At 29.0% G+C, this 25,418-nt stretch overlaps 2 protein-coding genes across 25 annotated transcripts in view; one reads left to right on the forward strand and one right to left on the reverse strand.

Annotated features, from left to right (window-relative positions):
- Window positions 1-9,939, forward strand: part of LOC107998027 (U-scoloptoxin(05)-Sm1a) — a 102,818-nt gene extending 92,879 nt beyond the window's left edge. Inside the window, exons 3-4 of the mRNA XM_017057033.3 lie at window positions 76-133; window positions 4,675-9,939. Coding sequence (XP_016912522.2) covers window positions 76-133; window positions 4,675-4,802 — 186 coding nt within the window. The 3' untranslated portion in view covers window positions 4,803-9,939. The remainder of the gene's footprint in view (window positions 1-75; window positions 134-4,674) is intronic.
- A 10,073-nt stretch (window positions 9,940-20,012) lies between these two features.
- LOC107998030 (MICOS complex subunit Mic60) overlaps window positions 20,013-25,418 on the reverse strand; it is a 52,718-nt gene continuing 47,312 nt past the window's right edge. For 6 of the 24 annotated variants that reach the window (XM_062085577.1, XM_062085574.1, XM_062085572.1 and 3 more), the window contains 2 exons: window positions 23,994-24,186; window positions 20,013-22,342 (listed from right to left, as the gene is read on the reverse strand). In XM_062085577.1, the coding sequence (XP_061941561.1) occupies window positions 22,031-22,342; window positions 23,994-24,186 (505 nt within the window). In that variant the 3' untranslated portion in view covers window positions 20,013-22,030. Of the gene's footprint in view, window positions 22,707-23,666; window positions 24,187-25,418 lie in introns of those variants that run through there. The other 18 variants (XM_062085594.1, XM_062085588.1, XM_062085582.1 and 15 more) reach the window with 3 other exon arrangements.

Genomic DNA, 25,418 nt, shown 5'->3' on the forward strand with positions numbered 1-25,418 from the left:
CGTTATAAATTAATTTGTAAGAAACTTTTAAAAAGACGATTTAAAAAGACAATGTCTCTTTTATTCTTTTTTCAGAAATATGTCAGCGAAGGGTCGATAGTTCGAGACTGCGTGCCAACGTGTGTGGAAAAGGGTGAGTACCTTGAATTTTCCATTTCCACCTATATTCAAAACCCATCTACAATCCTCACTTACAAATTTACAAACAAAAAAAAATTTATGTCATATTTCATCTTTTTCGTTCCTATCCTTCTGTTTCTCTAAAAATATTTCATCCATCACCGTGAATGCAGAAAACATGTTACAAAACATCCACAAAATGAATTTCTATCGAACGAACAATTTGAAATATGTTTTCATATGTCTTTCGCGAATGAGAATTGTCAATTTTAAAATTTCACCCAATTATCCCGCGAAAAATTCTGCACTGCGCCAAATCATCAGAGATGCGCATATTTAAATAATAAGCGCCTCTAAAATGTATCAAAATGACACGTAATAATATTAAAATAAAATGCATCGATACACGATAAACAAAATAAATAATTACTTAAACGTATTATATACTTTTTTATATTCTTGCTCACGTTATGAATACGAACATTTGAAGGATTTGAAGAAATAAAAGAGAGAAAAACGATTCCCAATTGATCAACGAACGAAATGCAAAATGCAAGGGGATACGAATGGTAATCCTCGACGTAACTAAAGCAATTAATCTCCCCGTATTTATAAATATTATTCCTCGAAACGCCAATGAAAATTATTCCCTCGAGGGTGGTGTCAGAACAATTTCATTCTCTATTATTGTTATTGTTATTTCACGATCGCGTCGGGCGTGCTCCCTCCTGTTTGATAACGCGATACAGCTGTTTTCGTAATTCCCGAGCTTTACGCCCCAATAATTTCCCGACTGTGGGTGGCTGCGTCAAGGGATATTGGGGGTGGTGGATCGGAAGAGGAAATTAAACGGTAACTAAGCTGGAAGATCGGCGGATAAAGAATAAAATAACAATTTTCGTTTCACCTTTTTATTTATTTAATTCCAAATTTTTTTCGCTCGACAGAGATGGAGAAATGATTGGTTTATTCTACTGTATTATTCATTCTCGCGTGGCCATCTTCTTGAAACAATAACGAAATGAATTTTGAGGTTATGATAAAGTGTATCGGCTATCTGTGCTTATCATTGACTTATTCTACTTGATATCATCACGTATAAAGTTACTTGATCAACTGTACCATCTTATCTCATCTTTTATTGTCCGACTATATTATCAGACTGTATCATTATATTAAACCATTTCTGATTATGATTGCTTTTGTATTACTCATATTTTTGTATTACTCGATTGGTATTAAAAAAGAAGAAATAAAGGAAGAAAAAAAATTTGTGAAACAAACTTACTAATCACACTTTACTAATCACACTTTGGATTAAAAAAAAAGAAGAAAAAAAAAAAGAATCGATTATCGACGACAAGTGTCCTCCGCTTCTGAATTTCCTAATTAAATCAGGTGTCGGGCAAACTTCGCCGGAAAGAAAGAAGTTAAAGAGATCTCGAACGAACGAGGATCAGAAAAGAAGGAAAAAAAGTAGTGGTGGGGAGGAGGGAAAGGAAAAGAAATAACGTGTCAGACGCGCGTAACGCGATTAGAGGGGCAGACGAGACGCTTTCGAAGTGAAAATCCAATTCGAAACTTTTGTGATCCCCTCGACAGGTAATAGAGCGTACGTATCGTTCAACCCTACCGGAAATCCTGTTTCCACCGAATCTTGCGACCATGAGAATTTTGTTCTCTGCTTAGATCTGTTTTATTCACGCCCCTCTTCGTGACATATTTTTACCTCGTATACTTTGCTTGTTTTTAAAAATATTTTCATACCTCTCTCTCTATCCCTTATTTTTAACAAATCCCTTATTTTTGGAGAATATTTTTCTTCCAAAATCGTCAATGATATTTAAATAACACTCTGTTTACTTGGTATCATAAATTAGGATCGATTATCATTCGTAATTTCAATCGTTAAAACCGATAGAATGGAAATATTGGGAATTGGGATCAAGTAGAAACGCATTTGGTTTGGTCTAACAACAGAAGAGAATTTTTCCTAAGAAAATAAAATAGTTTATTCGTGCCGAGCTCATTTTCCACGTTTCTTAAACCTGTTATTTCCACCCCTTGCATCGAATTTCCACTCGTTTCGACGGTGTATAAACGAGGCTGGATTTTTCACCCTCAACCAGCCGAGGATCGATCCTTCGACGACACGATTATTGCGCCATCGATGTCTCGTCCCCTCTCGGATAGAAAAATCGCTTGGACGAGTGGCAAGTTGTTTGGAAAGGGTTATGGAAGAAGGATTTTTGGAGGAAGATAAATTTTCTAGATGTGACACATTTTCTGATTTTTGTAAGAGATATCTTTTGTGAATGGTAAGTAATTTGGAAAGATAATCTTGCAAAAGTGAATACAAATATGCGTATATTTTATATTTAGATATTTTTTTATAACTTATATAATTTTCTACATTTATTTATTTATATTTATAATATTCTTTTACATTTCAAAGCTTTTCTTAAATATTCGTCGAAATTTATTGTTTATAATTCCGAAGAGATTTCTTTCTCGAGATTTCTCTTTGAAAAACTTTGAAATTTTCACAATTTCCTTATAAACTTCCTCACAAACTTATAAAATCGCATTTTTCTAAATAATAGAAAAACAAATTTACAAAATACCATCTCACATCTCTTCCTCATTTTTTCCCTATTATTTCATTGTATCACACTTCATCTTAAACCATTTCATTCTTAGAAAATTTTCTTTCCGTTTGATTATTGTAAAAAACTTTTATCCAAACTTTAACATCATCGTCAATTCTAAACGAATAATAGAAAAATAAATTTAAAACAAAATATACAATGAAACAGAAATCTCCAATTTTGAAAAGAAAATTTTCCTGCTCCTGTAAAAAACTTTCGATCATCGAAAACGATCTAGATGTCACCGTCGCAGGCATTAAAGGTCAAATTCATCGCCGTTAAAGTTACAAGCAGCGAAACGATAATTCTCTTTTTTTATACTGTGGAATAATAGCGAACCTCCTATACCATTCAGCTCTACCCTTCCACGAGACGAGCTTTCACGAATTTTTACGCGACTCTCGCCATTGTAAATCGTCCCTAGATTTTTATTCTTGTTTACGAGCTTTCGAAACGGCTGCCGGAAACAGTTCTCGAGGAGAGGAAATAAAGAATTCACCGGATAGAACCGCCGCGACTTTTTAAACCTTCTCTCTTTTCTGTGCCCATTCTCATTTCTCCCTGCCTCTTCGTCTCTCTTTTGGCGAAATTGGTATTCGCCGACCTTTCCTCCGGGATTCGATTAAAACGGATCCCTTTTGTCAATGAACTTTCCTTCTCTTAACGAGGTCTTTTACCTCTCCTTTTGTTCCGAAAACTTCTTCCCTTTCCCTATGGCCTACTTTTAATAAGTTTCTCATTTCGCTTGTTTCACTCAACGAGAAAGGAGATTGGATTGTGCATTAAAGGTTAATTGGTTTGTTTTCCAACGATCCTTCCTCAGTTATGAAATTGCATTTTCTTTTTTATACAATTGTATTTGCTCGGTATTTGTTCGAGGTGAGAATATCATTTGCATGATACAGACGAGGGAAAATTTTAATTAATTAAATTATGTTTATGAATTAGGATGTAATTGAATGAATATTTAAATATTGGAAATTATTGAAAGGCAATGTGTACGAAAATGTATACAAATTTGTATATTTTATAGTATAAATTTAAAAAGTCAACAATAATAGTCTTAATTTCTTTATATCGGTTCTTATATCTTATATTTTATGTGTATATTTATTAATAAATGGCAAGTGTATATAAATAATAAATAGAACTAAAATAATTATACTTTTAACATAAAATTTATTCAAAATTCTAGCTCTCAAAAATCGTGTAAAAATTTCGCATACCACTTCCTTATTTATCATATTCTCCTAATACAAAGTCGAAATTTTTCACAGGTTCAAAAATTCGATTTAGAATATAATTTAATAAGAGATTACACGTGAAATTTTCCTAGAAATTTCGAGGCAGAAATTTTTCAGTTTTATAGTAGGAGAATATAATTTTAAAAAAAATGGCGCATGGATTTTTTGAAATTTAATTACTACTATTTACCTTTATACTTTACTTTTTAATTCTGATAATCATCAACTAATCATTTTTTAATCAGTTTACTTAACTCTAATTATAAAATTCGATACCTTTTTAAAATAATATACTTTCAATTATCTCTTCAAAAATCATATTTTCAAAAATATGTGATATGTTTAAATACCTATAAAAAATAAACACATATGAACAAATATATATATGTAAATTATATAGATAAACAAAAACATAAGAATTCAAAAGAATAAGAATACAAAAATACCTCTGTTCCAAATCTCCTGTATAACAAAAAAAATCATTTGTCAAGTAGTACAGGTCAGTCAAATAAGAGACAAGTAAAATAAACGAGTTATTATCAGCAGAACGAAGATTAAAAATCTCGTAAATATTCGTAACGTTCGCAATCATCTCGAGGAAGATTAATCATCATCATTCACGATTTCGTAATTAAAATGTCCATTCAATCGTCCTGTTACAGAGGCCTGGAGCACGATGACGTATTGTTGCCAGCAGGACGGTTGCAACTCGGCCCCATCGTTTGTGTCCAACAACAGCCTCGCGATCGTCGCGATCACGATGGTGCTCCTCCTTGTGCTTCGTGGCTAATACGTCGTTTCCAGCGACCAGGTGACCGCGAATGGAAGCTACGGGATCCCTTCGACATCACCGCGCTAACCATCGATTATTGTCCTGGCCTTTATCTTGCTGACTGGACGCTGGCCAGTCGATAGTTGTCGAACAATTTTGATCGAATATCTGTGAAATTTCCATCCTTCAATCGATTTTCTATGCGCTCCACCATTCTCATAGATTCTTTGGTTTGTATAATTCTTTTTGGTTTGATGAAAAAATATGTGATGCTCCATTTTCATCGATTTTTATATTTTCTTTTTATTTACCTCTCTATTATTCTTTTATTTGCAACGACGTTTATATTTTTCTTCTCCTTTTTCTGGGTTAATGAAGAAACCATTCTTAATACGTAATAAAATGTATAAATTAAACGGGGAGTTTAATTGGTGATTCAAGTTTCTTAATTTCACTTTAGTTTCCAGCGAAACGTCCTCTGGAGGATTTTATTCGATTTAATTTAATTTTAGTGTAAAGAAATTCCGTTCTATATACGTATATACGAAAGTTCTTTAAGTTGTTTAATTCGTTTCCCCTCTCTCGTTAAATGTAAAACATTTGAGGAAATTAGGAACATCCGTGAGAAAGGTTGAGTTCTAGGTAAAATTCAATCTTTGTTCTTCGAGAAATAAAGATATTCATTTTTCTTTTCTTGATTGAAATGTTGTTTCAATTGGATAATTTAAACTTCTTCAATTTTTTTTTTTTGTCTAAAGAAAACAATTTTTCTATATTCATCAATCTTACACTTTGAACAATCTTATGATTCCATGAGAGATTTTCTTATGGATTCTTTTTATGACATTTCATACATTCGAAGATCGAATTCTTTTCACAGTTGAATTTCCATCGGTCAGCTTCCTTTTATTCGAAGCTGACACTCGCCTCTTGAGCGACCCTCGAATTCGATTTATTCGAGAACTGGTTCGCCGATTCTTTCACCTCTTTTCTTCGCTTCATACCACTTCATACCACCGCAGCCATAAGTGCTTGGTCTAACAAGAGCTGGAAAAGGGGGATTCTCGATGACACGTTCACAATCACGAACAGCTTCGAACAGAGACGAAACGGAATTCTTCGAGGCTTGGAAAATGTTATTTCGATGATTCATTCGTATTATTTTCTCTGTGTAATCTTTTATCATTAATTTCTTGGGTATCGATTTAATTCTTCAAAAACAAATTTCTCACATTACGATATTATATGATCCTGAAAATTATAGTATTTAGATTATTATTTTATAATAATAATTAATAATTAATTGAATATTCGTTAAGTTTAAATTTGCTAAATATTGCATTAATTCGATTGATTAGATTATTGTCGAATGTTGATATGAAATAAGTAATTGTTATAATTTTTTATTATTCTCATTTTATTACACGTAATTTGAAAAGATTGAAATTTATTTATTCGATGATACCATTAGATTATCTGTCTATTCGCCATATACTTTATTTCTTTTTGCGTTTTGGTTTTGCTTCAGAAACCTCTCAGCTTCATTCACGATGATCGATTTTCGATTCCTTCTTCCTCCTTCTATCGGTTTCCCATTTAGTTCTTCGACTTTTTCCATCCCATTTTCTCAAGTTTATTCTCCTCTATTTTCCTTCCATGACAACACTTGCCACATATTCTACTGGATCCCTCTTCAAAATACTTCAAAACTTATTCCTATAATATTCAAATGCAAAAAAAAAAATAAATAAATAAATAAAGAAAAACGTATATTATAATTCTAATATATTTTCGAAAAGAATCGAAGGAAAATATGAAATATAAAATGAGAGAAATAGACAACTATCGATTCATCGTCAATTCCAATCGAGCAAGAATTGGCCACCGCGATCGCGAGAAATAGAAAAAAAAATTGGACCACAAAAACCCGTGATAGCGGACGAGATAAAAGCGAAAATACGGTGAAAGCGCGTGAAAAGGAAAGAATTTCTCGATGGCTCGATCATTCGTGGTCAATCCGACATATTTCTATAGTTCGTAAGATTCGTTCACGAAGGAGAAAAGAGGGAGGCAAAAAAAAAAAGAGAAAAAAGAATAAGGTAGTAATTTGAAAGAAATGGTAAAAGAGAAAAAAAGAAAAAAAAAAGAAATGGAAGAGAAAAAATGAAACCCGCGTGGATATATAAATATATATATATATATACATATATATATATATTATGTAACCTACATACAGACAACAGTTTAATGAGGAACAGTGAGGATAATAATGATAATATTATTATTATTATGATTACTATTATTACTATTATTATTATTGATTATTATTATTATGAATTATTATTATTACTATATTGCTACTAATTACTACTATTACCATTAACTATTACCATTACTAAAAGATTAACGACACTAAACTGGAAGTATTACACCGATTATACATAAACTTAATTATACATATATATACATATATATATATGGAGTATATATATATATAAATATATATGTATAAATATATATATATATATATTATAAATATATACATAGTAGCGATAAAAGATCGATAGACGTCGAAATCGAATGGAGAGTTTGTCGATTATTATTACTACCGTATTGTAACCGCTTGAAGTAGCCTTAATAATTGTAATTAACGAACGCACGCGTGAGATATTAAAAAAAAAACTGCGTAATATCTTATTGGTTGGTGTGAGGAGATTGCGTATTACCTCGTTTTAATCTTGTTTTCTAAATATTTATTTTTTTCCTTCCTCTTCTTTTCCAATGATTAAAAGTTTTGAAAGAAGTCGTCAAGCAGATTTATAAACACTTCTACGAAGAATTTTATTAAATAACAATTTTTCTCTTGCACGGTTTCCTATTTCCATGCTGCTCGTATTGGTCAATTAAAAATCATTCGTCTTAGTCAATTACCACGAGTAGAGATTTACACGAGTCGAATTGCTACGAGAGATAAATTTAAATTAGACTTTTTAATCAAAATTAATAATTTTCCCATCTTTCTCTGGTTCACGAATTTGTTTTTCTTGTTTCTCCTTCGCTAAATCAAATAATGGAAAACAAGAATTAAATATTTATCAAACTTAATTTTTAACATTTTCGATATAGACAGATAATCGAGATCAAAACGAGAACATTCGTTCTCCTCAGATTAACCAACATCTGAAATTCCTAAATTGTAGAATGATTCATCCTAGCCGGTAAGCGATTCACAAATAGTAGAGATGATAATCTACTTTACCTGTTTCACGAATGAAAGCAATGAAAATAAAAAAAAAAAAAAAAGAAAAAAATATCACGAAGGTAGTATACAGAAATTATTAGCGATTATATACCTGTTCTTCTGAGATTAGGCGAAGAAATGATTTATCTAAAGTGAAAATTAGCTCGAGTCTAGCGTAAATGATACTTAAACACTTAACCTGTTTCCCGTCACGGATGTCAACCGATCGATTAACGTCATTGTTATTGTTGGACGAATGTTTCGAGGTAGAAATTATTCCAAATTTGAATAATTTTTCAATTTTTTTAAAAATAATAATAGAAATCGATTCGAATATGGATTTTCGATGCAACGTTGTTAATTCGAGACGGAGAGGTTAGGTTTTGATTACGTACTGCCATTACGTATTTGAATGGAAATCGATGAATTGACAAATTTAATATAAACATTCTGTAATACGGTAGAGAAAATATATATGGAAAATTTATAATACAATGTAATTTTAAAATTTTTCTTGTATGATAAAAGCTTATATGATGAAAATATATATAATAGTGTTCGTGAAATATATATTTGATGAAAACATCTACAATAGTATTTCCAATATTTAATGACACTAGCGTAAAAATTTGTCAGGTGATCGTATCAATATTGGAAATTTGTCACATCACAAGAACCGTATATTCGTACAAATATTTGAAATTTGTCACGATGTTACGATCGAAATGTCACAATCTTCGCCATGATAAAATTCAGCCATATGACAGCAAATAAATTAATCTTTGCATTTTACTAGTCATCTTACAATTTCTTCTATATAACTGTTCTTATGTCTAATATAATAAAAGGAGAGGAAAAAATCCCCCCAAATTGAACAACGACACGAATCTATTTATATTAATATTTTCATTATTGAATTAAATAGAAATAAGTTGCTTAAGATTCCAAATCTCCATGAATAATCTATGAGTTCTAATCTATAAATCTATTCTAATCTAATAAATCAAGATTTTATTAATTTAATCAAGTAGAAAAGATGTTTCATCAAAAATCCATAAAGAATCGAATTTATATTCTACACCACGAACATTATATAATCCCGTTTGAATAAACACATTTGTTAAAAGCTACAATTGTTGCGGATCACTTCGTTCAAACTTCGCTTACACTTTATCCATGTATTTTTATAACACAAAGTGACAAAGGTGGCGCTTGTGTCCATGTGGATACGCAATCATTGTGGCTCAATCTATCTTTCAAGTTTTCATAATCTCGATCTTCGATTGTTTGTACATACATATATATACGATTTAAATTGCAAAAAAAAAAAAAAAAAATCAAAAGTAACAAAAATAATTTTAAAGCAAAAAAATTTTAAAGCAATTCTACCTCGAATCATTCCATATATCAATAAAAAAATATATAAATAAAAAAAGATAAAAAAAAAGAACGAAATGGATTATTGAATATCGAAGTTTTATCAGGACGCACATAAGCAAAAAAGAGCGAAAAAAACCATGATTTTCGGATAATATATTAACAAGTTATATATTAACAATACTATATAATTCTAGGCGACTTCCTTAGCGTGTAAGATTTTATTATATCCAATAAGGAACGCTCGATAATAAATCCGACATCGTTCCAAGCTCCTAAATAAATGAGTGAAAAATTATCAACAAAAAAAAAAAGATAAAAAGAAAAATTTCCACATCGATTATCGATTGAATAAGGATCGAAAAATGGATACGTGATTTCCGTGCGAGAAAAGTGTTTAGGAAGTGTGAGTATAGGTGGCGTTTCAACGTACAGCGTAACATTTTACATTTGCTTCGAGCACTATTTCAATAGATACATTATTAAAGAGGTTCGTGAGAGAAAAGATAAAAAAAAAAAAAAGTCTAAACGAGAAAATTGTCTATTTTTTTTTCTTCCTGTATTGATTTATAATGAGGTAATGATGAATGTGAAAGTTTATTTGTTTGTGATATAGTTGAGTGAATTTTACGCATGTATATGATATGATTTGTATGAAGAACTTTTTTATTTGAATTTTATTTTTAATTTTTGTTATTGATTATAGAAATTTAAAAGTTAATTTAAAAGTTGGTAGGATAATAAAAATTTTTTGATTTTCTATTGAATTATTATTTTTTTATCTATAAGTTGAGAATATGTTTGAAATAGTTCATGCAATAGAAACATTTGAAAATTAGTTTGGTTAGGTTAAATTTTAGAAGTTGTACAGATATTTTGATGAATTAATCGAATAATTATTTTTAATTAAATTTAGGCATCATTAACAATGAAAAATAAAATCTCACACTATATCAGATATAATAACAATTCGTGAAAATTTTCGATTAATTCAAAAATTAATTTAAAAAATATTGACGAATAAAATTATACAATTATATTTCTAAAATTCTAATTCTAATAATAATAAAATCTCTTCTATTGTCATATAAGTTCGTTAAAAGATTTTAGAAAAAGAAAGAAAAAGAGAAAAGAACGAATCTGTTTCTGAATGAGAATGAACGAGTGCACGAATGAATAGGCGATGAAAAAAGGAAAAGTCTGGTAAAACGTTCGAATGAATTTCCGTTCAAGACAATTTAAGAGTGAGACAGAAAAGGAATGAAGAAAGATGTGCATCCTGTGAAACTTCGAAATCGTTGAGACGTCGAGTTGTCGTCGAGTGGGCCTTTTTAAAGTTCTTTTCGAGCCTTCGAGCCCTTGACGATTGAGTGTTCGCCGCTTTTAAACCTTCCGACATTTCACTCTTAACATTTATCATGAATGATAAAAACTATTTTTCTTTGTTCAGTATAATCAACTTTATTTAAAAAATTAATGGAAAAGAATTTAAAAAGAATGGATAAAATTTGAAGAAAATAAAATTTTCTGAAGAAAAAAAAAAGTTACGAAAGAAAAATATGAAAAAATTATAGATTCAAGGAGAGTATTAAAAAGAAAAAAGAAAAATGAATATGAAAAAAATGAGAACATTTATGAAAATAAATATCGATAAGAGGAAATATGAAAGCCAGCGGATTTATATAAATTAAAAGTAAATAATATATAAAAGATGCTATAAAAAAAATAGATTAAATAGAAAAAAATAAAAATTGCAGATTCATAGATATTTCACGATTTCCCAACGGTGCTCAATATATCTTCTGATGGCATACGATGCGAGACGATTTAATTGCATCGACTATTGTGCGGAAGTGGAATTTCGGGATTGAAATGGAGGGGATGGCTCGTTTCCGGTCGAATTCGACGGCTTGATCGACGATGGCGAAGAATTTTGTTGATTTTAATGGTAGATGAAGGAGCGAGAGAGAAAGTGACATACAACTGGAACACATGTGGAAAGGAGAAAAAAGAAATAGAATTTGAAATGTAAAGAAATAGAATAGGTAATAATATTAAAATGTAATATTATATATGTAAATTTGATAAAAAAAAATTCACTGTATATTATTTGCAGAAAAAAGGGGAAAAAAGGAAAGAAGAAAAAAATATTGATAAATTTCTTCTAAGAAATAAAAATTATAAGAAATTAATATAGGAAAAAAGAAAAAGAAAAATTATTGAAATTGCCATAAATGAATTACATTATATGATTAAAATGTAATATAAAATTATTATATGATATACAATCTCATGTATTGTCTCATGTATTTAAAATTTTAAAAAAAGTATTAAAATTAACTTAATTTATATATTATGTTATTACATACGAAATAAAATAATATAAATTCTTCAATATTTTTCTCAATTGAAATGAAACAAATTCGAGAAAAGAAAAAGAATAAAAATAAAATCTATTGAAAAATATGCTTAATAGCAGTCATCAAAGAATAGAAAGAAATTTAAAAATTGGATATAAATCAAAGAAATAATTGATCGTTTTCACACCACTATTGAATATATTCTTCATTAATTTAATATCAAGTTGATGAAGAGGATTATATAAATTAAAAAAATTTGAGACGTCTCGAATTTTTTTTTTCTTCTTTTTCTCGTATTGCAATACGATTTTTATTCACAACAATCGATTGTGCATTCCATTCTTTATTTTCATCTTCATCTTTCTCTATTTCTTTATTTATGAATTTTTTGGAATTTATTGGAAGAAAGAGAAGAACGGAATTCACTTTTTTCAAAAACAAAGAGAAAAAGAAAAAAGATAAAAAATATCCTTGGAATTCGGTCTCATCCTCCTACATCTAATTTTTCGGAAAATTATGATTTTTCGAGAAATTGAAACTACATTTTTAAAATATATTTATTATTCGATATTTATAATGTTTTTTTATTAGGAAACGAAAGAATAGAATTTATGGCGAAGAGTGAAAGAAAAATACAAAAAGTATTTCAGTTTCTCGTTTCCTATTAAATCAAGGGGGAAAAAAGTTTCCAGATAAAAAAAGTTAAAGGATGGACAAAATGGTGGGGTATGTAATTATTTCGAATTCTTTTTCACGTACAAGTTTCGCGAGATTTTATTCCGTAGGTCCATCGAAAAATCGGAGAAAACATTAAGGGAATAATTGGAAAAGTAATTACTCTGAATCGTCTTTTATTAGCAACTTTTTCCATTCACTTACTTTCTATGAGATTTTGTTTTAAACATTTGTTGAGATCGATTTCAAAGACAGATTCCCAAGGACAAGTGAAAAGGGTCTAATTTTATCTTTCTCTTTTTTTTATCTTCTTACATTAATTACTTTTCAATCGCAACTTCTTTTTTATTTCTTAAAAGAACTTCATTTCCAATTTTTGATTAACAAATTATATTTTATAGAAGCAACTTTATCATTGCTTCATTCTTACTTCTATTTTACTCATCTTTACTTATCCTACATTATTTTTCTTATTCTTATTTCTCACGTATTATTACCTCAAATTCTGTTTTACCGGTATAATTGTATTTAATTTTTCGTTTCCTTACAAGATTTTATTTCCTACTTTTTATTAAATCGACAAAAGGAAGCGAATCGAATAAAAGAACAAAGTAGGAAAATAATTGGAGAAGTAATTTTTCTAAATCTTCCTTTACCTGGCCATTATTTTTCTTTCCATTGTCTCGTCCATTTTCTTTAAAAACTTATCGTCCATCCCCATTGAGAAATCGAACAAATAAATCGTAGCGAAACTTAATCCATAATTTACCAGAGGTGGAGATAAGCTATTCGTTATTAATGTGATGAAGTAGAATCGACCGCGTATAGTCAGACATTGGAGGAACAAAGCGGCTCGAAACTACTTAGCGAGAAAGGAAACCTCATTCTTGCGGTCCATTCATCTTTCTCTTTACCTTTTTCCAACTCTGATTACCGTTTCTTCAACGATCCATCCTTTTCTTGCTCTTGAGAGCAAAAACTCTTCACCTTTTGTCCCCATTCCCCACCCCCCGATTTTACCGATCAACTCTTTTCATCGTCTTTCATCGACAACATCCTTTTTTTCTTTCTTTCTTCTCGATAAACTTGTTTTTTTATGTATAAGGTATTATTAAATAATAAACTGGAATCTTTTCTTTCGATTGAAGAGAACGATTTTTACAATTGAAGATATGAAAGCGGAGATGAACGATAACAGAGAGATCATATTATATTTTATGTATTATTAGTATTATATTTAAAATATTACGTAATCGTTTATAATTTGTGAGGATATTAAATAGAAAAATAATAAAGAAAATGATAAGAAAAAATTTTGAACAGTATAATGGTAAATTTAATTAAAAAAGATTTAAAAAAAAAATATTCCATTTCGTATTTGTTATTTGATTCGCAATATTTAACAAGATGGTGACGAAAAGAAAAAATCCTGAATAAAAAGTTATTTACAAAATCTTCAAATAAAAGAAATCTTAAAAATACTCGACAAAATAGCGAGAAAAAGAAAAAAACCCCCCTTGAATAACAACGAGAAATTATTGAGAAATTTTCAATGATAAGAAATCTTAAAAGTATTCAAGAGAGATTTATAATTTATTTCCATATTGTCGTCGATTAGTTTTCCAGATATATTTCATTGAATAACAAAGAAAAGAGGGAGATGGGGCATAAATCGTTGGCAGAATTCGTTTTCGCGTGGAAGTACGATCAATCAGAGTCTTCTGTTTCGTTTCTTGAAAAATACGATTTACGTCGCTCGTAAATAATTGTATACCGTCAACAAGACTTATGGAACTCGTGCCACTCGAACTATACGATCGAGTACAACGAATGATCGTATAATTAAGATTTGAGAATCGTTCATAGTGACACTCGGTAGAATTGAATTTCTTCGATTGTTGAGATTTAGATGGATGCAATAGAACGAGAAAACGTTGGAGAAAATGAGAGAACGAGAGAGAGAGAGAGAGAAAGAGAAGAAAGTATCCTTGAGAATCTTGGAAAATTTTCTGAATGTATTATATCTCGTCGAAAAAGAATGTAGTAATTTTTTTTTTATTTTTGGTTAATTTAAATATTGAAAAATTATTTTCGTTAGAAATACATGTAGAAAAGGATATGTTTTAAATTTTCCTGGAATTATTATGAGAATTAATAAGAATTATTTGATAAATTTAATAAATTAAAAATTAAGATATAAGTAGACTAGATTAGATTAGGTTAAAGGATAAAAATCTTTACTTAATTTAATACATAGATTCACTTCTTTAATGAATATTTATAAATCATCTTATATTTTAAAAAAATCAAGCAATATTGTTAGTTCAGATACTGTAAAATTCTAAAGAAACCGAAAACAATATCATCAATTCATTATTTATTGAAAAATACTTTAAAAATAATCACATGGAACGAACGATATATGATTTTCAAACACGTACATAACAAACCATCCTATTCTTTATTGTTCCTACAATCGTGATCCTCGTTACATCCCTAATGTACCATATCTAACAATTCGTCACGATCACCGTTCACCCAATTTCCAATGGAAATACCTTGATCGAGGTCAGCTGCCTGTTCCCAGACCTCGACACAAGAAACGAGGCAGAAGATCGACTATCCCTCTGCGAGGTGAACCGTGTTCCCGCGGTCGAGATTTCTGCCAGGTATCAGACCGCATCGAGGTCCGATTAAATTTGCAGGGGTGTTCAACCGCGAATGCAGAAACGTGTAACTCCATTTTCGAAAGACAGTGGAGGGAATCATCATCATTCTTAGTTCATTAAGTATTGAAAGGAAGTTGGCGTGAATTCTTGGTGGTGTTGGATTTTGAGGTTAGGAGAAGGAATATTGTATGAAAAGTGTCTAAATTCTGTGATTTGTATTTTATGATGAAGTAATGTATAATTAATTATACATATGGTTAATTCATTGAGTATAAGAAATGTAGTAAGAAATGTATGAGACTCTATTTTCATTTTGGGAAGACAGATGGAGAGAATTATTGGTTTTGAATTATTATAGAGATTGGATTTTAGAAAGGAGGTTAGAAATAATGAATGAACAAAAGGGCAAAATGAAAAATTGAATATAAATTTGTATTTTGCATAAAATAATATGTAATTAATTATATAAGTTAGTTTATTAAGAAGTATTGAAAGGAAGTTGGTGTGGATTAGTTAGTTCTATGATGACGTTGAAGTAAAGTAGAGATTGAGGAAAAAATGATAAATGAATATATATTATTAATTAAATTATGATATAAATAATGATATAAAAATTTTTTTTTATTATATATCTAATAGTTTTATATTATCTTTAATTATTGTGTTATAGCACAAATTAAATTATAATTACTACATTGAATTAATTTATATTGGATAATTTAGAATAATAATAAAATAGTATAGTTCGTTTTTTTATTAGATTTATATCATGATTTTCAATAAATCATTCATGATTTATATGAATGAATTTTTGATTCGCTCTATTCATGGATTATCTTGAATCGATTTTAAACATCAAGACAAAAATATAAAATCATATAGATATAGATATACAGATATTTATGTAAGACGTAAAAAATTTAATTTTCCATTAAATGTGAAGTAGATATATAGAGTAAGATGACTGAATTAAAAGCAAGCAGACAGATGAGAAAATATAAATCTTTTCTTAGAAACAAACTTTTTTTTTCATTGTGATGAAAAAAAATTTGTTCTTGGTTCTTTTGTATTTCAATATAAGAGGCAAAAGTGAGTGTAATCCTTGACTTCAACGAGCGACATCTTGCGTTATTGTGCAACAGGTCTCTATTGTATTTTAAATCTTGTTGCTTTATTACAGCAATTCCTTTCGCTTGAATCAATATTAATAATTGATGATAGGAGAAAATTTTATTAAATTTTTTTTAATTATTCTTAAATTTTATTAATCAATTATTATTTAATCTTATTATATTTATTCAATAATTTAGCTAGGATTAAGACGTAGTTGTACGAAAGATTGGAAGAATTTGTAATTTTGTTTCGTTTTTGATGATATAGACTGAATGATAAAATATTTTTATATTTAAAATTTTAAAAATAGGAACAACAATAGGATGAAGATGAAACACAGTTTGTGAGAATTCGACGGTGTGTTACGTTATTTATTTTAGAATTTGTACGCTCTGTTGTCACAAATGATTTCACAGAGCGTACCGATTCTTTAATAAGTGTCGTCAACAATTATCAACCCTTGAGGATCATCCAGAACTGCGAAGCTTGAACGAATAAAAAATAAGAAAATATTTTTGAAGAGAATATTTGTAATTTGTAGAAACATGAAACAATAAAAGAAAGAGATATAAAAAAAAGATGTATATTGTCGAATTTTTCATTCCTTCCTGCTCTTGATAGATAATTTAAAAATTTCTGCATTCAGAAATTTTATACTTAAAAAATTCGAAAATTAAATACTCAAAGTAGAATTAAGAATTTAATAATCTATTAATTTCAAAGTTCAATGTTCAATAATTCATGTTCGAAAATTCAATAATCTAAGTTTCAAAATCATTAATCAAAATTACATGAAAATTAAAAACTTAAAGTCTTGAAATATTGATAATTCACCAATTAAATATTTGTGAATATTTCTGAATAATGTGAATAAAAAAAATTTCAAATTCAAATTTAAAAAATTCCAAATTTAGTTTAGTTTAATATTTAAAATTTAAAATGTAAAATCAAAACTTATAATTCAAAGATTCAAATTTCAAAAATAATTTGAAATAATTTAATGACCAAAGTTCATTAATATCTAATAAGATTCAGATTTGTTTTGGAATAAAAGAAATTTAATGTTTAAAATTTTAAAGTTCGATTCAAATTTTAAAAATTTCCAGATTAAATCCAAAATTCTAAAAATCAAATAATACTACTAACGCAAGAATATAACAATTTTAATCTTTGCTATTTTTTTTCACAAGAACCCATCAATTTCCAAACTTCATCCTCCATCTTCTTCTCTTTTCCTCTCGACTCCACTCGTAGCTCGTTAGCTCGAAAGGGAAATAATTTCATTAGTGTCGTCTCAAAATTGGAAAAGCGTGTCTCTTCAATAATTGCAATATTGTCTCCTTTTAGCAACTAGTCTTATGTCACGAGTCATTTATAACGATTTCATGACAAATTTGGCCACCAATTGACGTGTAATAAATATGTCAATGACACATCAAGATTCCTTTATCCAATAATCGAATTAAAATAAATTCTTAACATGCATCCTATGAGATATATATATAGAATTTTTTTAACAAAATTGTGCAAAAAAAACTGTAAAGATTGTGAAGAAAAATTCATATTTCTGAAAATTGAATTATTGAAAATTATTTTTCAGTTTTTCGTGAAATTTACAGAATTTTTTAAACTATATAAGAGAAAAAAGAATTTATGAGGATTGAAGAATATTGAAACTATTTTTGATTAATAAATTATTTGAGAGAAATTATTTTTCAATTTTTGAATTTGATAATTTAATCAAAAAATAACGTTCAAAAGAATCTAACTCAAAAAATATTCGTATACATTACCTTTTTCCACTACTTTCTTTTTCGCATCCGATTTATCCATACAATTAATTCTTTTTCCAATTAAATTAAAAGAGGAATAAAATATTTTATAAGTACTTAATTAACGAGCAATTCTCTTTTATTACTTTAATCTTAAATTACGCCTTTTGTCTCTAATATCCTATTATACAACCTTTAGATAACAATATATAAATTAGACTTAGATAAAACAAGATACAAAATTAAATGAAATATGAAAAGTGCAAAGAAAAAAAAATATTTCAATCTCTTGATGCTTGTTCCAAATTTTTCACTACTTCAATAAAACAATTCCCCAATATTCTCTACTGTATCCACAAAAACTATCAAAGATATCTTCGCCAAAAATCTCAAAGAACATCATTTGATCTTCCAACACAGCAGGAAATATTTTCTCGAGAACCAGTTTCCAGTGAAAGAGCACCAATCTCAGGAGGCCCATTTCGATTCTGATAATTATCCATGGACAATGTATCCGACGATTGGAATCCATCTTGGGCCGAGATTACCAACCTATTATTTTGATCTGCTCGTGAGTCAAGGCAATTGGGCACCGCCTTTTTCGTGTCGAGATATCATCCCCTTTTGCAATTCTATATTCTGCGAACCCTCCTCCGCCTTCTTCTAGAAGATGAGCTTAATTCGACGAATTAAAGGGGAAAAGAAATATTAATGCGAGTGTGTTTCATTGATCGACACGTAGATATTTAGATTTTAAATTTTACTTTGCTTCGAGGAGGATTCGAGGAAATTTAATTCCTCTATACGTCATACATGATCCAATTATGAATTTTTCTTTTACTTTATAAAATTTTATTGTCAAAATATGTGAAAATTTGATAATAGAAGGCAAATAATTTAAGTAATTTAAGAATAAAATAATTAATTATTCATGTTAAACAATTTGTATGTCGATAATCTATCCAGTTCTGTTAATATTTAATTAGTAAGTAAAAGGAGAGCCGAATTCTGATATAGAATTGTCGCCATTATAATTCGTCCTTAATCCACGCTATGATTCATATTCAGGTCTCAATGATGTTATATAAGACTTGTGGAATTAAGAAAATCGATTCGAAGGATCAAACTTGGTCAAGTTTGAATCGAGTCAAGAGGTGAATTATAGAGAATTGTATATAGGGAACAACGAAAATCGATTTCTATTATTCTGAGTTTATGTAGAACTTTGATAAACCTGTTTCATATTCCGATCGATGCACGATTAAATCTCATTACTCCTGTAAGGTATGGTTTATTAAGAATATAATTTATATTAAAATAGTTTATAAAAATTGCAAAAATAAAAATTGTAATGAAATTAGAATAATAGAATAGAGTGGATTTATAATAGCAGTTATTTCAATTCTTCAAATTTATTCAATCTTGAATAAATTTGTTATTCATCATTTAATTTATAAGACGGCAACGCTTATTTCAGTTTCTTTATTTTAGAATATTAATTTGTTGTCGATGGCCAATATCATGGAAAGTAGAGATTATAATAAAATTTAATCTAAATATTCAATTTTATAAAATTATCCGTCCAAACTGTGATCGTTGTTTTAAAAAAATTTTCCATGAAAGATACTAGATTTATTCATTTATTTATTTTTTAATTAATTTGGAATAATTTAAGGATAAGGTTAATAACAAATGATAAATAGTAGAAAGAATTTTTTTGTTAATTTTTTTAATCTAGAAATAAAATATTAATACAAAAATCAATCAAAAATAGTATACATATTTATATATAAAAAAAAAAAAGAAAATGTTTTTTGTAATATCCACCTCAAGAAAATAATAAATTGTAATTAATAATCATTTTTGATTTCTTTCTATTTTTAAAAATTTTTTAACTCTTTTTTATCATTCTCTGATACATATAAAAAAGATAGAAAAAAAAGAAAAAAAAGAAAAAGAAAAAGAAAAAGGACAGGGTATCGAAGAATTCTAAAATATCTACAATAAACCAAGAACACAAAAAAGCAATGATATTATTTATTGCTCAAGTATCAAGATATTCATCTCGATTCATGGCTCGAAATCGAGACGAATCAACTACAAAGGTGAACACACTATTTACAGCACGTAATTCGGCGCCATTTTCTTCCGCCATTTAATCCATCCCCTAACACGGTACGATTTCACCCTCTCATCCTATCTCAATATTCTCGTTCTTATTAAAAATCTATGGACTATTTCATCCTTTTTGTACGAAAAGAAAAAGGAAACAGAAACTTTATTTAACTCATTGTGCTTATTTAACTCTTCGGTCTAAACATTTCAATGATGGAGCGGAAGGACACGGAAGAAGCAACGTCTTTTTTTTTTCTCTTTAATTTTCCACTTCTGGAATACAATGCACGAGCCCTCTCGAGCATTCTATGAAAATAAAAAAAAAAAAAAAAGAAAAAAAAGAGAAATAAGACAGAAAAAGGAGAAACCAACGACACGTATCTTTTCAACGAACTTCGTTAATGACTCGTATCCAAAGAATCATCCAGTTCCTTTGAAGTTTGAGGAAGAAACATTGTCTCATGTTAGGGATTAGATGGATTCAGTGCTCTCTTCCTTTATTTGATCCAGAGTAAGAAATTGATGAGACGGCATCGAAACATTTATTATATTATTTTTACTATTAATAGTTAGCTAGGATGAGGCGAATTTTACTCGTCCAACTCGCGTCTTCCATGCCTGTCAAAGCTGTCCTAGACGATCCAAACATGGCGTTTATCATCTCGATTAGAATTTTTTTCGAATCGCGTGTAAATTAAGAAATTGAGATCTTGGATTATCTAGTTTAATTGTTAGTTACATATACAGGAAAATATTATGGAAAATTGGTTGCCACTTCCTGTGATGATGAATGATAATGAAGAATTATTGTTATTATTTATTGACAAGGTGAAAACAATTTATATAATATGCTGTGAAAAAGTAATAATTTTTAAAATTATTTGACCAATTAAAAAACCATGGTAATTTTACTTCATGCATTGCATACATTTATATTATATTTAAATAAAATATTTATATTTTTACATTATACATATTGTATAATTTATTTAAATGATAATAAAATAAAGAATCGATAAAATCGCAAGTAATTTATACATTAAACTTTCTCCCTTTTTCTTTTTACACAATAATACTTTTACAGGAAAGGGGAATTTTATATATATATATATTTTTAAATATTATTTATAAATTGATTAGTTTATTTGTAAGATATAATAAAGCAGAAAATCAACAATACTGCCTGAAACTAACAGCGCCAGAATTTTAGGTTAGTTCGTCAGAGCTTCGAAAGCTTCCACTTGTCCGCTTCCAGATGGCGCTGTCTCTGCGCGACAAATTCCAGATTAATCGATAAAAACGATCTTGCCTTGGAAAATCTTCTACATCCCCAAATGTCGTTATTTTATTTATTTATTATTATTTCTTTTTTTCTTTTTTTTCTATTTTATAACTTCTTTCGATTTTTTTTTAAATAATTCCTCTATTTTTTTTGGTTTTTTTTTAGAGGAAATGCTTCACAGGAAACAGCAACTTATCTTCCTATTTCTTCTCTTCCGCTTGTTCATTCGAAATGTTCACAACTCGAAATTCTTATAACCTAAATCTCACACTTGTAATTCTTATGAACATATATATGAACATTTCGATATTTTTTAATATGAAATATCGGAGTAATAATAATAACAATAGATAATACTTTTTTAATCCTGACATCGATATACAAGAAAATGCCTGCAATAAAATACGCCCCATCTTCTTTACGATCATTCGTAAAAACATTTTACGATCTTTTCGCCATATTTCTTTTTTTTCTTTTTCTTTTTTTTTTTTTTTTTTACGATCTTTGTAAAATATTCCTACGATACAAGATTCTTTCACTTCTATCATGTGAACATTTTATCGATCTTTCTCGATAAAATTGGTGTACGGAAAAAAGAGGGGGGAAAAATTACATTCTGTGAAATACAAATTTCCAATCGCTTTAAGACTTATCTCTCTGCACGAGAAGAATCATTTTTCCTTTATCCTCGCGCGAATTCATAATTGATCGCAAAAAGACCTCGAACCTAACCTGTTCCTCGTTTCTATCTTTCCCTCTCCCATTTTTCCACATAATCCAACCGAGTACACGATTGACAGCGGACCGGATGCTCTTGTACGTCCATCTTGCTCCTCGTTTCCTCAGTCTTCGGGCTCTTTCAGCAATTCGCCGCCGTTTCCTAACGAGTTTTCTTCTCCTTCTTCGCCAAGATCGTCGATCCACGGTCTGTTGCAGGCGCTGTTTGCTGGAACACTTCGAACAACAACGAAAGGAACGTTCTCCATTGTCGGCGTTTCCCTTTTTTTAATTTTTTCTTATTTTTTTAAATATATGTATATATTTTATATTTATATTTATATACGTTTCGTATAATCTATTTGGTTACTTTAAGCAACCTTTCGATCGTTTTTCTTTGGAGTTTTTTTTTTTTTTTTGCTTTGTTTCGAATTTTTTCTCTCTCTTTCTTTTTTTTTTTATTTCTCACTGCATTCGCTTTTTGTGGCCGGTTTTTTTTCGGTTTTTGTCGACGCGAGATTTCACGAAGGGACGAGAGCATTCTGGCCGGTGAAAGTCGGGTTCAATTTGTGTCGGTTTTACCGCTTTATTCTTTTTGCTACTGCAACCAAAAAATTGTGGATCATGCTGTTAACGCTGCAAGAAGAGGATGGTTAACCCTTCTAGTGGTGAGTAATGGCTTTATGATTTATCTTAATATTTCTTTCTTTTCTTTTTTTTTTTTTTTTTACTTTTATCATGGATTATTTTACATAATTTTCTGTTCTTTTTCTTTTTGTTTAATATTTGTCGAAGAGACTTGTTTTTTTTTTTGCTTTTTAATCATTGTTAAGATTAACTCTTATTGTTAATAAATTTGGTTCATTTGTGTCCCGTATTGATCTAACTAAGAAAAAAATTCATCGCGATATCTTCAAACATTCTTCAAATCGAGATTAGAGTGAAAGATTTGAGGAATAATTTGTTTAAATGCATAACTCGATCGGATACGAATGAATTCGATTTATATAGGAACAAGAGTTAATGTTTACGAGATATTTACACACCACTAAAAGGGTTAATACAAAGAAAAAACAATTTTTTTTTTAACGATTCTTGGTCAAGGATCGTGCAGAGATCGTAAATTATGAGAGAAGATAAAAAAATAACGATCACTAATCTTCGTGATTTTTATTCGACGATACGATCCCATTTACACTATTCCAAAAAATTTACACGCTATCGTTCAAAGGTTTGGAAGCAATAAGACACTTTGAATAAAAATCGAAAATTTATTGAATAATAAGATATATCGAAAACAAAGATGGACAAAAAAATTTCGAACGGATCATTTTAATTTCACCTCTAAACGAAATTTTGATTATCATATCCATTAGTCGCATTTCGTTTCGATTGCAAAATTACGATTTCCACTTCCAAACTTTTGAACGATAGCGTTGTATATTTCATCCACAAAAAAAAAAAGCTAAAACGAATACTCTTCGAAAGAATATTTCGAATCTTTCGTTCACGAGCCGGAAGCAAGGTTCAACCGGAAGTTATAAATAACTAAATCGAGAAATTCTGTTGAACAATCCAGTATATTTAATATTACTTTCCAATTATTATAAACAATCAAAAATACATTTTTTGGGTCCTCACCTTGACAGTTTGAAATTTCTCCATTTCTTTTTTTTCCTTTTTTTTTTCTTTTCAAAATATTATCGAGAGAACGAGTTTTTTTTTTTACACAAAAAGAGGTGAAAATATTGTTCGCGGTTCTTTTAAGGGATACTATAATGTGAACTATACAAAAATTTGTTTACTAGGTAGTGTCTTTTGATATTCTTGTTGTTCAATTCTTTGTTTTGTTGTTGTTGTTGTTGTTGTTGTAATCGTTTCGACTGACCTTCGAATCTCCAGCGCCGAGGAACATTAGGCCCATAGCACCAGCATATGCCAACAGCGTTTCCACAACTTGTTGGGTCTCGAGGAGGATTCTAGTTTCGTTCATCCAATCCTTGGCGACCGATCTTGGCGCCCCCTTTAGAAGATTCATATAGCGAAGGGTCATTTTGAAGTCGCCACGATCGAGCCAATACCTGGAACAGAAATCGAGCAATTTGTCAGTAAGAAATATAAGGAATATATACTTTCGTCGTGTCTTCGTTATTTTCATTTCGTATCGGACGATGAAAGAATATTATTTTGTATTCACAGATTTTATTAAAAAGAAAAATGGGCTGTGAGTATATACGATTGATTTGAATTTTAGATTTTTATTATTTGAAAAAATTATCCCTTTTTAACAGAGAAGGAAAAGTATTCAGATACTTGGATTGTTGAAATAAAAAAAGAATAATTCTTTAAAAATAAAATGTATTTATATTTGCGACGATCGAAGAGAGAAGTTTCGTTTAAGTTGAACAAATTCTATTTTAAAATTTCACATTTGCGAACAACAAATCTATCAACAATTATTACTAAATTTTATTATCTCTAATATAATATCATGCGTTGATAATTTAAATTTCATCTCTACAATCAAAAAAAAAAAAAAAAATGTGGAAATAAAATAAAAGATAAAAAGCAATGGAAAATCGAAGCCTGATATTCGATAATCTCGATAGAGGGTGCTTTCAGGAAACGATCATTGAAATTATTTGTGGAGCGAGCGAGGCACAAACACAAAAATGTGGAGGAACACGTTGGTGAAAAGGGGGATTGAAATCATCTGCTGTTTCCCAAAAATTCTTGCAAAATGGTTGGCTCGATTAGCTTTCGATTAGTTTATTTTTTACTTTATGTCTAAAAGGAGGAGGAAGGGAAGGGAAACATTGTTGAAAGTAATGAAAAAATTTTTTCAAGTATTACCCTGATAACGTCAAAGGGATTTTGAATTTTTTAATTAAAGAATATATAAACTATTCTCTTACGAAAGACTTGTGGTGGTTGCAAAAGTATTTATCGAACCTCTTTAAACCGCTAATTAATCATATTAAATAAAAAAAAAACTCGATTATCTTGCATGCAATATTATACATTTTTATAAAAATTTTTATAACACTATTCGCTTTTCATTTATTGTACTCGACACTTTAAAAAATTTATTAAATTATTCTCCAAACTTTTACTGGAAAAAAATTCATTTTTTTTTCAAGCCCATGAAATTAAATATTATAAATTTTTCTAAAAGGAACACACTTTATTAACATATAAAATTAATTAAAATTGTTATCATACAAAAGAATATTCCTTCTAACAACAATGTATAAACAATTCAATACAACAACAGAAAAAAATCCTCTTTCAAAAGCTATAGCTAAAAAGTAAT

Source organism: Apis cerana, linkage group LG15, assembly GCF_029169275.1.
Source record: "Apis cerana isolate GH-2021 linkage group LG15, AcerK_1.0, whole genome shotgun sequence".
In the NCBI taxonomy this organism is placed as follows: domain Eukaryota; kingdom Metazoa; phylum Arthropoda; class Insecta; order Hymenoptera; family Apidae; genus Apis; species Apis cerana.